Below are 17,000 nucleotides of genomic sequence, written 5' to 3'. Positions count from 1 at the left end.
TTAGCAGTTATAGAATCGTTAAAAACAAATACATTGAACTTACATTCACTAAAATTATTTTTAAAATTCAGTACAGAAATCGTAAATTGATAAATCTTTAAAAATATCTTATGGTATAAGCAATTACACTATGTTATTGAAATAAATTATATAAGCAATTACATTATATTATTGAAATAAAAAAAAATATATATAAGCAATTATATAAGCAATCACATTATGTTATTGAAATATAATATAATATAATACATTTACGTGTATCATAAATGTAGTAATTCATCCCATATTACAAATATAAAAATGAGTATAAAGATCTGTAGATCAAATAATTTATTTCTTCGAAAACATTTCAGTTTTCCGTTGTAATTTATTTATTTTTTTTTTAATTATGCCTACCTAACGTTTCAATTCTTCAAGAAATTTTACCCGGTAGTTGTAGAGAGATAAGTTCCATACAATACATTTTCTCAATAAGAGAAGAATTTTGAAAACAACCAATCAAAGTTTATGTTCCATAATTAGAGGGCAGCACAGTAACAACTAATTCCCTTTCATTTCTGATGAGTTTCCTTATTAGCATTCGCTAATAAAGCAAGAAATAATGGCATTTGAGAACAGTTTTTGTTCGTATAATACATACGGACAAAAACGTGAATGAATGAATACTGATAAAGAAAAAAAAAAACCTACCAGACCATGATAACGATACGTATCTCTATATAATTTTACGTGATTTACAAAGTTTATACATTTAATTCTCATAGATTCGCTCGTTAGGTTTATTTTTTATTTTTATTTTAACAGTTGAAGTGATATGAATTGCGGCAAAATTATAACAATTCTCGAAAGTTTTATGGCAAAATTATAGAAAATTTGTATGTTTTTGAGGAAACTCAATATATTATTATTATTATTATTATTATCTATCATTTTTTCATAGAATTCGATGTTGGAAACCTAATCCATTCCTATAAATTTACGGGAAACTAAAAACTATAATAAAATTGCTTAAAATGTTATACAATTTATGCGAATAAAAATAAGTCCAGCGTATCATAAGCTGGTAATGTGGTGACCAGGAGTCTGCATAATGCCAACTTCTGATGTAAACATTTTATACTTTTTACTTTCTCAATGTTTAATCTTGTTACTGATCCATTAAAGTTTTTCTATGACTTGCTACATGCTTCACTGAACATCTTTCCTTTCCATATGTTTATGAAAGATGTTTTAGTCTCTTTAAGAAATGTGATCACTTGAGAAAACTCTTAATTCGTGAAATAAACAGATTAAAAATCTGAAAGAATTCCTGAGTGTTTGAAACTATAAATAATTTATTACCTTAAATTAAAGATGTTTCACTGGGAATAAATGTTGCTTTAGATTTTTTAAAAAACAATTATTGGCTGCAAATTTCCTTCCAAGTAAATGGGGGAAAATATCTTCCAACTGGTTTATTTTTTCCCCCTCCTGAAACCGCTATTCTTCTCCTTGTCTACCGGTATTAAAGTTTCGTTTTTCTACTTCCTTACTATTAGTTTCCATCAACATAAATTAAAGGGGCCCTGTAATAAATTTTCTTCTCGAATCAGAGCATCTATCCCTCACTCCTTCAAATGCAGCAGATAAAGAGGGAGCGACAGGGAGTTAGCAAGGCGGTTGTACTAGCTCCTTCTCGGAAGAAGACAAATTAACACAAGTCCCAGATGGGGAGGACTTGCAAAAGGCACGCGGAGAAATGGTGGCTGTTTGTGATTAATTGATCAACGCCAATGGGTCGGCTTCACCGCTGAGAGGTTCTTGTGATTTAACTCCGTAAGGACAAAATGATAGCCGCGATCATCAATGGGCTTGGGCAGTTATTTTTCATAACTGTAAACGTTTGTGTGGCGCCCTCTGATGGTAAATGAGGGAACTAACAAACTGACATTTGGGGGAAATAGCTAAATCCTCATTTTTTTTTTTTTTTTTTTCAATGTCCTCTTACGGTCTCTTTGGAAATAAAATAAATTACTTGAATTCATCTTATCCTATGTGCTTATTTATTGCATGAATAGCTTTTTCTAATTATTATTCGCAATTTATTTCTTTTGCAGGTATCATCAATCAATCGTGTCTTGCGGAACCTGGCTTCGCAAAAGGAACAGGCCCAAGTTCAAGCGCAAGACGTGGTCTATGATAAATTGCGCATGCTCAATGGCCAAGGATGGCCTAGGCCAAATCCGTGGTATCCTGCTGGAACAACTTTTAGTGGGATCACGCCTAGTTATGTGGCTCCAGTTAGTACGCCAACAATACCTGTAGAAAACTCCCAAATTCAGAAAAGGGGTGAGTGCAGCCAACTTTTTCAAATATTAGTTGTAATACTTCATTCGTATTAACACCACCACTATATCTTACATCTTACAATACATCTAGAAACAAGATTTTTAGATCGCCTTACACGGAAAGAATTTTTTTTTTTTATTTATTGGCTAGTTGGGTGAAGCAAGAATGCTTTACATATTCCCCATTATCTGTAGAAGAAAATATATGGATAGGGTGTTATTGAGCTATAAGCTCTGATCATGGCAGGAGGGTAACAGCAATAGCCGAGCCTCAGTTAAAACTTCATTGGCTACATCATTGCCATCCATTACCTCCCTGGGTACTCATTTTAGTCGCCTCGTACGACATGCATGCTACATGGCGATTTTTAAGTAAAGCCCTGTTTAAAAATTAGAGCGATCCCTAGACCACTCCACACTGGCCGAAAGATCGTCCACTCAGCGTTGGCCCACTCAGTGACAGGCGTCCACCGACAAGCACCCACAGGGGCCACGCCGGAAAACACCCTCCCCGAAACTCAAATTGCTCTCTTAGGGCAAACCTCCCGAAATCTAAGCCCTTTCACCGGGAGCAAAATTCCGGAAGAAACCTAAGAGAGTTTCGCTCTCTTAGGTTTCGCGTCCCATTTTAGTCGCCTCGTACGACATGCATGGGATACAGTGACTTATATTGAAGTAAAGCCGTCTATAAAAATTAAAACGACCTCTAGACCACTCAATAGTGGCCGAAAGACCGTCTAACTCAGCGTTGGCTCCACTCAGTGACACCCCCCCCCCCCCAACACCGAGTAGAACCACTCATATTCCAGGGAAAAGCATCCACCGACAAGGGCCCCTCACGGGCCATGCTGGAGAACACCCTCCCCAGAGACTCAAAATGCTCTCCTAGGGCATTTTGAGTCTCTGGGGAGTCTCCTTATGCAAATTTTCAGTAAGATAAACACGTTAATTTAATGAAAGCTATTGCGATATAAATGACAAATATTTTAAATTTATCGATCACTGTAATTTTCAGCTTGATTCTGGGAAAAATGTTAATATTCTAGTTATAACGACTTTTACCCTCTCTCGTAATCATTGTTAACTATAACGAATGATTTCTGCAGTATATTTCACATAAGAGGCAGTATCAAACAATCACGAGTGCCATATTTGTGTTATAAACTGCTCTTTTCAATACTTAGTTGGGTTGGATTAAGCATGAGAGACAAATGACAGAATCATCGTCTTACGCAGGTGCAGTTACTCAATGTGTAGAGTCTGCTATTTCTTTATAAGATATTGAAATGTTTCACGATAATGTTTGAATCGATTTGAAAAAGTGAATAACGGATCGGACATTCCTGAAAAAGTTAAATCTTTATAATTTCTTGATATCTTCATGGCTGCATTAAGTGACGTCATGGAACCACAGATGGATCAGGTACGTATTTTGAAATTAAAGTGTATTTTGGATCAATTCTCTTTTGACTGAATGGTCTGGCGAAAAAGTCCATCATCAGGATGCTATCAGAAGAAGAACTGAACAAAAATAAATTATGGTAAAAAATTAAACTCCAAATCGAGTTATCCTATTGACGAGATGTGCTTTCCACGCTCCATCATTTATTCTGTTTCTGAAGGTTTGCGCCATTCTTTCATCTTTGCCACTGTCCACCTAATTCAGGCCTACTCGCTGTCTCGCTCTGTCTATCCCGCGGCCAACAGAGTTATCAGCTTCTAATGCGTCATTAACTTTGTTATCAACGTAGCGATGCTGAGCGTACACACGCACAGAATACAGACCGGAGGATGAAAGAGCCTATGAAATACTGTGGGAAGAACTAAAAGATAAAAATTTTATGTCCCATCTCTGGCTGGTCTCTGGTGATGACCATTGGCATTGCTCACAAGTTTACCGTAAAGCTGAATTAAAAAAAAAAAAAAAAGAAAAAAAGAAGTAGACTACTTGTTGCTAGGCAACGGTCGTAGTGTACGCTCTAATTCATCTACGAAGGATATAATGTGAACAATAAACTTTGGGACTTTCTAGATAAAAAAAAAAAAAAAAAAATGGAAACTAAGAAATAAGTCTTATCACACAAAGACATCATTGAACTTGTTCGTTCCACTCCTGCTATGATGACACTTTTTTCGCTCAGACATGTAATTACGTGACAGTCAATGTTCTTTATGGCTCGGACAGAGAAAAAGTGTATCAAGATTATTGGTTTCAGCAAGGGAATGTAAGAGACCAAAAAAAATGAAAAGTGCGTATCTTGAAGAAGAAAGAAAAAACAAAAATTTGAACGTTAAGGTTTTAGAAATCGGAAAAACAAACAAAAAAACTATCTACTTGCATTCACCGTTTGTGCACAACGGTCGTAAGAGTCAATAACATGTTTCGGATTCCTTCAATAGAACGTAATTGACATCAAATATTTTATGCTCGCTGAATTACTATAAAATTAAAGTGATTCTTTGACAGTTAATTGGATATTAATATCGTAAAGTTTTTAATTTATTTGTTCATTTTTATATTTAATCTTAGCATAAAATTGTTATGAAAGCAAAAATAAATAAATATAATAAGTTAATTTTAGTGATAAATGTTATATTTTAATGATATCTTTTAGCTGTGATTAAAAAAATGAAACATACACTCATTTATATAATTATTATATTCAATACATATTATCCTTCGTATACGTATGCTATGCAGGAGATGCGGTGATTGATTCATTCAATCCAATACCCTTGGAGGGTGGATGGCAATGCTGTAGCCAATGAAGTTCTAACTGAGGCTCGGCTATTGCTGTTACCCTCGTGCCATGATCAGAGCTTTAATAGCTCAATAACACCTTATCCCTACACTGTCCTCTACAGATAACGGGGAAGATGAAAAGCATTCTTGCTTCGCCCCTTTAAGCCAGTCCTTATAAGGACTATAAGGTATGCTATGCAAAGAGGATGGTGACATGTGAATGATGTTGGAGAGTTAATCGACCGTGAGATGCGGTGATTAATACCCTTGAAGGGTAATGGATGGCAATGCTCTAGCCAATGGAGTTCTAACTGAGGCTTGGCTATTGCTGTTACCCTCCTGCCATGATCAGAGCTTTAATTGCTCAATAACACCTTATCCCTACACTGTCCTCTACAGATAACGGGGAAGATGAAAAGCATTCTTACTTCGCCCCTTTAAGCCAGTCCTTATAAGGATGCCATGTAAAGAAAAAAATGGTATGACAACGAAGAAAGTCCTTTCCAGGGTAACAAGTGGCAATGCTGTAGCCAATTAAGTTTTAACTGAGACTCGGCTATTGCCGTTACCCAGCCATGCCTAGAGCTTTTAGCTCAATAACACCCCATCCACGCAGATTTTCTTCATTCAGATGACGGGATAAAGAGTCAAGGACTCAGTCCATCGCCTAGTTCTTTTTAGAATGCTATGTAATGTGGTTCCGGGTAAGAAGACTCCCTTATGTCTTTCACAAACATTTATACCACAGTGTGGTTGCACTCATGGTCTGTTGAACGGAGAACCGAATGGTTACCCACTCTGTCAATCAGGCCGGCAAAGTAGTAGCAGGCAAATTAATTAGTATGTTTTTCTTAAGATTTTTTTCGTTTCGTAATTAAACTTGATATCATTCGGTACGCGCTATTATTGTGACTTTTTAATTGTGATCCAGGAGATGTTCTCATTTCAAGATGTTCTCTTTGTACTGTATTATAATTTCCAAATACTTGTTTCTCTTCCCCCCCCCCCCTAATCTCAGTGCAGAAATCACATGACTCGTTTGTCATCTCTGAATAAATCATAAAATAAAATCGAATACTTTATCCCGTCCACGTTACGTTTGATGTTTAAATGCTCAAAAGTATGACATAAATACCTGGATACAGGTAATGCACGTAACTGACTTTGCAAAAGATCATTTTCATTAGTTTTCTGAGCCTCTCGTTTAGTCTGTAACCATAGTGCCATTTGGTTTGAAAAAAAATTCTTGATTCGAATTAATTCCTGATTATTTTATTTTATTATTTATTTTAGCGATAACGACTTTTATCTGCTGTTTCATTCTCTGGTCAAGTTCCTTTTAATCCGTACCATATTATATTCGGTTCCGCTAATCGATGCTTTCTCCAACTTACGCATCTTCAAAAGACCACAGCTTGTAAACTCCAATTAAATATTTGTGTTCTACCCATCGTTTTCTCTCCGAAAGTAAGTTTTTAACAACGTGAAGGATTATTTCAAATTTTCCTCCAGCTTGTTATTTCAAGCGGTTCTTGAAACATAACGCGCTGTTTCTTGACCTCTGCATTCCTTGAATGAGCGAAAATTGCCAAGCGAAGAACACCCAATCACCTATTTCGCACTAAAGCAATTCAGTATGCGAGATTAACGCAAATGTGTGCTTGTGAAGAGACTTTGTTGTAACTGCAATAGTGCCATCTGCTGGATATTGCGGAAAATTTATGGTCACTCCTTATACATCAGTTTTTTTATATGTAAACTAAACAAACAAAAAAAAAATCTTTTTTTATCACAAATATGAAAATACTGTCTGGGGCAGATAGTGAGTACTTATGTGTGTGCCGATATTTAATCGGTATATGAAGGGAAGGTTCAATGCCTGGAAGAGTCCTCCTTTCGGCGATGCCCGCCTCGAGTTGACCTTCGTAGCCTAGGTTGGCTTTGCACTTCCTCCTGTTCTTTTAATCCAGAATTTAAATTTAACATCGCTGATACTTCTAACAAAATGCAGAGGAAGCTTAAGCTTGATCTTACGTTGCTCTAACTCAATGGACGCGTCCTTTAGAATTTCTGATAATTTTGAAGCGCTTTTTTCAACATAAGAAAACTAAAGAGCGAATGGAAAAAACTCAACGACACGAAACATTTTAGTTTTGTAACTGATAACTGATATGAATAAACAGATTCAACTTCTTGTAAAACATATTTCAAAACCAAAAATGGTAGGGGAAGATTTTTCATATTTACGCTTTTTCAATTTAATTTTGATAATAAAAAACCACTTTATCTTAATTTATAATTCTTATACATTTTCTTTTTTAATATTATTTCATAAATAGATAGAGACAGCATTTATTCTCCGATAATTCAAGGCAAGCGATTAACTACTTTACAAATACAGAGATGGGTCCATAATAGATATATGTGATCTTTATTTTATTGTGATCCACAATGACAACTATTTGAGAAAACGCAAGTCGATCTTATCATTTTATAGAGTTGTTTCTTTTACTATTTGATATCATAGTTTATATCAGTAACAATATACAGCTATTAAATAATGATTTTGATACAATTAAATAGCTGATCAAGTAAAACATGGTTTCTCAGAATACCCATCGGATAAAGCATCAAAGAAAGCGTCGATGACATCTGTTTTTCAAGGCTAAACTGTAAAACAAATGTTATATGATTAGATTAGACATACGTTAATTGATTTTTAATAAAGTAATTATTACGTGATACCTCCAGGGTGTCCAAAGCCTCATCGAGGGAGGGCACCTACTCTACAACTCTCTATCTCCGCTACTCAATCCACCAACTACAGCGAACCACATCATCTACACCAACGCCATCCGCCATCTATTGGCCACACCGCCACTAGCATTTCCATAGACAATCACAAACCCCCATGGCCACGGCGGGATTCGAACCCGCAGCCTTTTGTCTTGAGAGAGGATACGCTAACCACTGGGCCAATCAGGCCGGTAATACTTTTAATTTAGTTTTATTTCTAGACAGTGATTTTACTCTGGTGTCTCCAAAGTTCAGTTAGTATAAGTGAAGCATTCGAGTTGGAAAGATCTGTATTCCAATACTGTGGAGAATTTTTATCAGGGGTTTTTATCCCGTAATAATAGCACATCGGTCCACGAACATACTTTTTAGACATAAAACACTTACTTTTAGAGGAATGAGCAAGCCAGCTGCATTAAATTGCCTAAAATCCCTAAGAGGGAACTGCCGTCTTGGACGAGAGCAGGCTGGTAAAATCCTTAAAAAAAATTATTTATTTCTTTTCCACATTTTTATATACTTTTTATCTATGTGTACTATAAGTGAAAGCTTTATTTCAAATGGGAAAAATGTCCGTGTTTTTCAGAGAATTCTAGAAATAAAACAAGTTCTGCGTGTATATATATGTTCTGTGTCATTATACGCACAAAGAAAATGGGCACGCTTTTAAGAGCTATCCACAAAGACGAAAACTAAGATAAGCTGTGTCCCAAATACCCTTAAATAAATACCTTAAAATGTGATTATCATAATTAATAATTTTCTCATGGAATCCAAAATATTAAGTCTACGAAACAACCAGTGTTAGACACTGCTTTCTAGCTACGTTTTATAAAATCCTTTTTAAAGAAACTTTATTGAGTTCACATCTCTTCTCATGCTCAGAAAGGTTGTGCTTAAAACAAAGAAATACTTCTGAACTGTTTAAACAAAGAAACAGTTCAAAACTATTTAATTGTAGGAGTTGGAAGCGTGTTTGTACAGTACAATCATTCCTCATCTTCGTTTGTTTGCAGATATCAAAACAACATTCAACCTTTACTCAAACCCTTCCTATTTGCTTCCTGTTTCATGTTTCTGCACAAACTCGAACGTATTTGGTATAAAGAGGGGGAAAGGTTATCTGTCGGCTACTTATTGAAAAGCCTTGTACGAAGTGTGTCCAATTGCTACGAGGGTCTCTTGTTTACTTTAGGCACCGTGCACAAAGTTCCAGGCGTTAGAAATTCAATTTACGACCAAAGTCTGCTTTTGCTACTCGAGAATAAATTAGGATGAAATCAACTGTTGCACCGATGACACAAAACTGGATCAGTTTCTTTTTACGAAAACTTTTCTCTTGCCCCCCCCATCCCCTCTCTCTCCCCACTATCCCCCTAACAATCACTTTAAAGCTGGCATCGGAGTTGCATTGAGAAAGACGTCATGGAAATCAGCAAAGCGCATTCACGCGATAGAACCCGCGTGAGCAGAGCCATTTTGTTTGCAGAGCGAGCGCGAGGATGAGGACGAACGTGAATTCTTTAACTCATGTCTCGTGTTTAACCGTTGTTTATCTTTCTCCTTATTTTCCGCTGCTACGCATCGAGTAATTGGCAGCTCGTGTCGCTACCAACGACTATTGTTGTGCTGCTGATAACGCCACGTTCTTCGAATTACAAAGAAAAACAGTCGATGTATGAATGACAACTGATTTGATAAGAGTATTCGCAAAAGCTTTTGTGTTAAACTTTCTTTCGGGGGCATTTATGTGAGAATCTATAGACGTTACCCGACTTTTGTAATACGCAGGACTTGGTTGAATTTATATGCCGATGTTATTACGGTTATGAGTTTCGTTTTATCGTACATACATTGATCAATACAGTAGACTTGTTATCGATATGATAAAAGATTCTTTTGATAAGTTCTCATTTCAACAATTATTTTAAATACTTTTAGTGCATTAATGGTATTAGCTTTTATGTTTGGCTGGACGAACTCACAAACACTGGAATTTACATTACTTATTATGGCATTGTTGTCGTGATGTGAAGGTAAGCTTATCAATTCGTTTGGGGACATAAAGGCAGAGTGGAGTACTGGAAAATCGTGAAGAATCCGTGTAGCAAACAGTGAAGTAGATAGCAGAAAGGATCAAGAAAATGTTAAAGAGTGTGCGATATAAACAAGAGGAATACACATACAACCATACATGCTTGCGTACACTTATTATACATGTGTGTGTTTTAAGGAGAGATGGAAAAAGCCAAAAAATAAAAAAAAGAAAGAAAGAAAGAAGACAAAGCACTAAATAAAATGGCCTAGAATACGAAACACTTTTAATGGAAAATCTTTTAAGTTATTTTTATTCATGAAAGTCTACTAGACTACAGTGCCTTAGTATTGTATTAGTACCTTGGTTGGGTGGCTAATAGATAACCAGGAAATACTTCTCTATAGACCAAACATGGAACTTTTAAATACCACTTCAGTCATCCAGTAAGTAGGGTGGTGGTCTAAGAGCGGACGATAAAATTCATGTAACACCTACAGACATTTATAAAACATCAATGGCAATGGTGGGATTCGATTACACAGTCTGTTTGTCGTCCTGGATGTCCGAGTGTTTTTTTTTTTTTTATTTATTTAATTTGATAAAATATACATTGGAAGATAGGCAACAAAAAGACTATTTACATATTATAAGTATATATATTACAGAGAAAAAAAGATTTTCCTTTCGGATATACAATAGAAAATACAATAAAAGAGTGAACATTACAGTTAAGTATCAGTCTTAGTTATCTTTCGGTCAAAGTGTACTTTTCGTCGGCCCACTCCTCTATGAATCTCGCGACAGTTCTTGTTTCTTTGTAGTAATCAAGTTCCAGCGAAAGCCTGCTTTGTAGTTTCTGACGTAGGCTATACATGAGAATTTGTGCCCATTCGGTGATGGATAGGTGATGGTTATTTCTTGTGTGCTTTAGGTAGAAGCTGCAGATGATGGTCTTAGCGCAGATGAAGAGGAAATTGCGTATTTTGTGTCTGTTCTCTTCTGTACGGACTAAGTTCCAGTAGTCTTCTTGGCTGTGTGCGTAGTTGCAGGTCCGAGTGCTTAGCATAATAAATAGATAGGGATAGAGTGAAGAAAAGCTGTGAGGGGGGGATAGAAAACGAGAGAAAGATAGAAACTTATGTAAACTAAAGTACGTTTATCAAAACCAAAATTACAAGAAATGCAAGGAAACATCTTTGGTGGACAATGAAGTTAGACCATTAGTACAACAACTGCAAATAGAAGAAATAAGCTGTTAAATGAAACATTGATGGGTGGTGTAGAGGAAAAAAATACTGGAAAAATTATAACGAAAGGAGACGTTCTTACTTTCCAGATTTTTTTTTTTTTTTTCTATCTATATTTTTATTTTCATCTTTGAAGTTTCTTTCCTCCGTTAGACTATCTGGGGAACATTAATGTCAAATTATCTTGTCACAGTCGCCATACTGCGGCCAAATGAGGGGGATGTGTTCAGACATCATTCGTCCGGGGACCGGCTATCTATGTAACGGCAACCGAGTGCGTCTTCTCTTATCTCAACATGGACGACATTCGCCTTTCGTTCGTTGTTCCTGTCACCGCCCGCCTATCTCATTTCGGGGACGCAAGCCAACGTACGTGCAGATTGTAGGGGGGGAGGAGGGGAGATCCCACTCTAAAGGCGGGCGTTGCCTAACGTGGTCTCCGCCCACTGAAGCGGAAGACGCCGATAACACAACGCGACCGGTCGTGCTTCTAGCTCGCACAACACACACACACACACACACATAGAGAGAGAGAGAGAGAGAGAGAGAGAGAGAGAGAGAGAGAAGAGGCACGCTCGCCTCGTATGTTGCTCGCATCCCAGCACCCACTGAGTGAGAGCGACGCTTCGAGCTTACCTTACGAGATGGGATGGACAGGAAATTTAGTATGATGGAGCGTTCGTCTGGTATCAGTGCGTTCTTTTCTTCCAACGGCAGATCGGTCTATTTAGAGTGCGCGATTCGTCGTTCGTCGTTGCGAAAAGCCTTCATTTTCGTGGGCCGTCTTCCGTATGCGATGTGCAGAGAGTTGGGAGGGTTAGGGGGGGGGAAGGGAGGGATTCCGCCATCGAGATGGGAGGGGATGCGCTAGAGAAAGTGATGGATTCTTTAAAACTCCGCACGGCTGAAACGCTAGCAATGGCGACATTTTCACGGCGCGTTTCCAGTCCCCATTTTGTCAGAAGGAAAGTTGGAAGAAATAAAAAAAAGGAAAAAAAAAAGAAGAAAACCTGCAGAAATTGACGGCTCACATTTACTTCCTATCTTTGTGCTCCTATCTCTCTCTCTCTCTCTCTTACGTTTTTTCTGAAGAGATGAACGTCTTACCATTAAATTGTTTGGTGGGTTCCATAAAGGGAGGATATTAAAGCGATTCCCCAACCGATAAGACACCCCTTAGAGACGGTTGATGTATTTTTTTCATTTCCTATCATCACCCAAATGGGTGCGATACACAAATAACACTGCATAAACAGTCGACAAAAAAGAAAAAAAAAACAGCATTTTGGAAACCATTAAACTTTTTTTTCTTCCTTAAAGACCGTTGCTTCGTAGAAAAGTGATGATAGAAAATGTCAGGCAAGGAAATACGACACAGTTCTCAGAATATTACGCATTTCTGTAAATAATGCATTTGTTTGCAAGCTAATTTATCTTCAAAGCTGTAACAGAAGCATTACAATTTATTTAGCAGTAACATTTGTTCAACTTTGACAGGAATATAATGTTAATTTACTATAGACCAGGTTTCCCCCAACATTTTACGTTTAACGTGCACAAGAATTACCAAAATATATTGTAGTTACAACTAACAATGATTATTTAGTACTATTCGAGGAAATGAAGGTTTAATTTACTTACGAAATTTCTCTGAGGTGCTTAACCAACATCTGATTCGAAAATTAAATGATGCTGTATAGTTACGTGTAGAAAGGATGATTCTGCACGAATGCGACTATTAAATTATTTATCTACAGTATGTATTATAATTACACTTCGCTTATTTTATATATAGAAAGGAATATATATATATATATATTTTTAATTTTGCTCGATAGATGACGTGGTTTATAAAGTGTAGGAATGTTTTTATTTAAAAGGAAATATTAAATCCTTTATTCATTAAACTCTATAATGAGTTTATTTACCATCAAATAACTGTGCTTTTTGTTTAAAATAACAAAGTTTTACTAAGTTATTTTAAATTTAACTAACTCAAAGTGGTATACACCATCTATAAAATTAAATGTTAAATAGTTTTATATGCCATTTGCTTTTTTTTTTTTTTTTTTTTTTTTTTTTTCCTTTTTGTAAGTTTACCATAAGTAAATATGTTTCTATTTTATGACTCATCCACGAAATTTTAAATGTATGGTACATCATTTATTCCTATTTGTTGGATAAGGATATTTTCTATTTTGAATTTTATCTGTTCTAGAATCCAAACATCGAATGCTTTCAACAACTTCAGGGCTCAATAAATAGGATGGTGATAGGTCTCTCCCAAGTGATGAAATTCATTTTCCGCTTAAAGACTATAATAAACACATCCATGCCATCGGCGAAATTCGAAACCGTGGTTTATTAGTTGAAGAGCAGATTCACAAACTGCTGCCAACTACCCATCATTTACAGAATAAAGCATTAAAGATGGTTTTTTAGTGGTGTCATTTAATAACTTAGTTTAATACAAATGATACAAACAGGTGTCATTCTGTACCTTAGTTTAATAAAAAATTGATACAAATAGGCGTCATGTTATATATAAGATGACTTATATAGGCTTAGTTTAAATTTTAAAAAAAGAAGAAAAAAAGAAACCTAAACATTCAGTTCACAACTTTACGAAATAAAATATTTGAGTTTATTTTCCAGTAAGCGTCATTTAATATTTTTAATAACTAATAATTTGTATTCAATGTCATTTTGCTGGAGAACTCATAGAAAACACGTAGAAATAACATAATCTCTCTCTCTCTCTCTCTCTCTCTGTCGGCAGTAAGAAATAGCACCTGAAATCTCGTAGACATTTTTAGGACTTGTGCGTTTTAGCGTCTTTTGACCTCAAGCTCTGAGGACAATCGCCGTAGGCAGAGGTCAACCGCGGATTGTAGAAATAGCGTCCTTAATGGCCTTTGGGGACATTGATTACTGTCGGTTGGGGATAAGTATCTCCGCCCTTCAAGGTTTTCGATTGCTACCGACTTAAGAGTTTGGTAAATGGGTGGAGGATTATGATCGTCATAGACTACGTTTAGAAGTTGCGTAGTACACTCAAACAAGTGTTTTGGACTTGATTCTTAGCATTCTACGGGGAAAGGTAGAAAGAGAATCGGAAGAAAATATCTGACTCTACGAGTTAAGAAAATGCCAGTTAGCCAGTCGGGTTTTGAATTGATTTCCGATGGTTGGTGACGGGGGGGAAGAGGGGGGGGAGCACAATAGTGGAAATGGGATTCGAAATACTTTGCTAAACGGAGCGGTGCTTACAGACACTGATAGCACTCCTTCGTTTCCGCTTTTCTTCATCTCCAACCGCTATTGAACGACTTGAGGAGAAAATGACAAGAACTGTCAATAAGATGATCGAATTGCACGAGAAGGTGGCGTTCATTCAAGAGAGTTGGACCTGATAGTAAGAAAGAAAGATTAAATATTAGTGTATGGTGATGATTTCCCTGTTGATGTTCTACTCGTTGTACACTCTCGGTCGCAAATATCTGTTAAATATGAACAGAAAGTTGTGAGTATCGAGGTAGGATGTCACTGATTTGAAATATTGTTGATTTTTGTGTGTGTGTGTGGTCTTGACTTTGTTTTCTACATCCAATAAACATGCCGATTTTTTTTTTTTTTTTTTTTTTATCCGTAGAAGGCAGCGTTACGGAAGCATCTACTCCTAGTGACCAGAGCGCAAGTGGTGAAGAAGACAACAGTGCCCGCCTTCGTTTGAAAAGGAAGTTACAGAGGAACCGAACTTCCTTTACTCCGGAACAGATTGAAGCTTTAGAGAAAGGTGAGAATTCGTTTCTTTCCAATCATTTAGTTCCTTTCTTTTATTGCAATTTTCTTACCGGAAATTTCTAATTTTTTTATTATAAATTATGTCCAAACAAGTACACTGATAGTTAAAAAATAAATAGGTAAATAAATAAATAAACTAAATAATAATAATATCCTTCAAAGGTTGAGAAGTTATTGGCACTTTATTTATGTAACCACAAGGTCTTCTTGCCTTGCAGAGAAAGCATTGCTTCAATGAGAAAGATGCAGTTTATGATTGCTAGTGCACATCTAAATATGATCATAATTAAATCACACTGTTTATTTGATAGAATTCGAGAGGACACACTATCCTGACGTGTTCGCTAGAGAAAGGTTAGCAGCTAAGATAGACCTGCCAGAAGCTCGGATACAGGTAAGATTTGAGGCAATAATAAGTTGTTTTCCATTTTTCTATCTATTTAAATTGGAAGTATGATATATATAGAGAGAGATTAGCATATTTGGATCCTCTGAATAAATAATTTAACACGCCGTCTTATGTTCTTCCCTAGGTATGGTTCTCGAACCGACGAGCGAAGTGGCGGAGGGAGGAGAAGCTACGGAATCAGCGACGTGCTGCCGAACAAGCGGCGGTAGCAGCAGCGGCAAACACATCGCCCGGACGCTTGCCTCTGAACTCTGGATTTCCCAATTCTCTCTACCCTACTATAGGACAGCCGATCGCCAGCATGGCCGAAACATACAGGTAGGTTGTGAATTTACAATTTTTCACTGTCTCGTAATGATTTCACTGTATTGGTGTTGTTTTCGTAAATTTATATATCGTAACACTAATCATTATTTTTCTTTTTTCCCCATAGCAACCTTCCTACTATGCCCAGTTATTCCAACAATATGGCTCCCAGTTCGTGCCTACAACAGCAGGCTTCATCCTATTCTTGTATGTTACCACCAGGAACTGCAAGAGGATACGATCCTTTGGCTTTAAGTAACTACAGTCGTCCTCCATGTCCGTCAGCTCAGCCACATGTGATGCAACCCGTCAGTACCCAATTTTCAGCCGTGAACAATGGAGGTGCAGCATCTACCGGTAGGTGGCGATCCTATCTGTCATTAAAAGGTTCGTCCATTGATAAGTGGTGTATTTATAACAAGTTATTAAGAAAAAAACTTCCGTTGTTATTCTTCAAACTTTATTATACAAAAATGTTTATAAAACATTTAGTCGACAATAATATTTGTTCTAAATATCTTCATATTTTTTCAAAAAATTTAATAATTTTTGAGTAAACATATAATATATTTAAAGCCGATAATTTTTTCATATATCTTTTATTTATATTCTTTTCGGATTAGATAAACTAAAACTTAGGAACGTAACGAAATTGGGAATGCATGGCACCGTGGGCCGATTAGAGTATTTTTATTAACAGTTTGATTAGCTTCTCTATTTTTAGCGAACTGTTTGACTTTCAACGAAATGGCACACAGTCAAACTTAGAAATAAAAAAACAGTAAACCTCTTCTAGAAACAAAACATACAAATCTACACACTAGAAAAATATCAATAATTTATATATATATTTCTTATAAAATTTTCTTTTCAATTGTTTTTACTTATATTTTTATAAATCCACAATAATTAACAATAATCACACTATACTTGATGTACTGATGATATTTATTTTTCAGGGTTAATATCTCCAGGAGTGTCTGTTCCGGTTCAAGTTCCGGGTCAAGCGAATGACCTCAACATGGCTTCCAATTATTGGACACGACTACAGTGACAATGACCTTAACGGGAGTTCGGTGAATCTCCCATCATCCATGCCCTGCCCCTTAAAGCCTTGTGAAAAACTCGCATGACTTTAGAAAATACAGAATATAAAAGAGAACAAGTAACCAGGTTTCCCTAGACGTGAATCTTTTCATTGAATTTTAGTTTCTTGCTATTGGACCTTGCGAGGACATCAAGATTACCCATAATGACTTCAGGAAAAAAAAATACATACATATATATATATATATATATATAAATGATACAAGACCCTTATTGTACTACT

At 36.3% G+C, this 17,000-nt stretch overlaps 1 protein-coding gene across 1 annotated transcript in view; it reads left to right on the top strand.

Annotated features, from left to right (window-relative positions):
• LOC150104898 (paired box protein Pax-6-like) overlaps nucleotides 1-16,724 on the top strand; it is a 94,067-nt gene extending 77,343 nt beyond the window's left edge. Inside the window, exons 4-9 of the mRNA XM_090395084.1 lie at nucleotides 2,097-2,328; nucleotides 14,804-14,947; nucleotides 15,267-15,349; nucleotides 15,489-15,682; nucleotides 15,798-16,027; nucleotides 16,630-16,724. Coding sequence (XP_090251210.1) covers nucleotides 2,097-2,328; nucleotides 14,804-14,947; nucleotides 15,267-15,349; nucleotides 15,489-15,682; nucleotides 15,798-16,027; nucleotides 16,630-16,724 — 978 coding nt within the window. The remainder of the gene's footprint in view (nucleotides 1-2,096; nucleotides 2,329-14,803; nucleotides 14,948-15,266; nucleotides 15,350-15,488; nucleotides 15,683-15,797; nucleotides 16,028-16,629) is intronic.
• The last annotated feature ends 276 nt before the right edge of the window (nucleotides 16,725-17,000 follow it).

This window comes from Typopeltis vanoorti, chromosome 7 (genome assembly GCF_054136105.1).
Source record: "Typopeltis vanoorti isolate ZY-2024b chromosome 7, IOZ_Tvanoo_1.0, whole genome shotgun sequence".
Taxonomy (NCBI): domain Eukaryota; kingdom Metazoa; phylum Arthropoda; class Arachnida; order Uropygi; family Thelyphonidae; genus Typopeltis; species Typopeltis vanoorti.
This window is presented reverse-complemented; position numbering and strand designations above follow the sequence as displayed.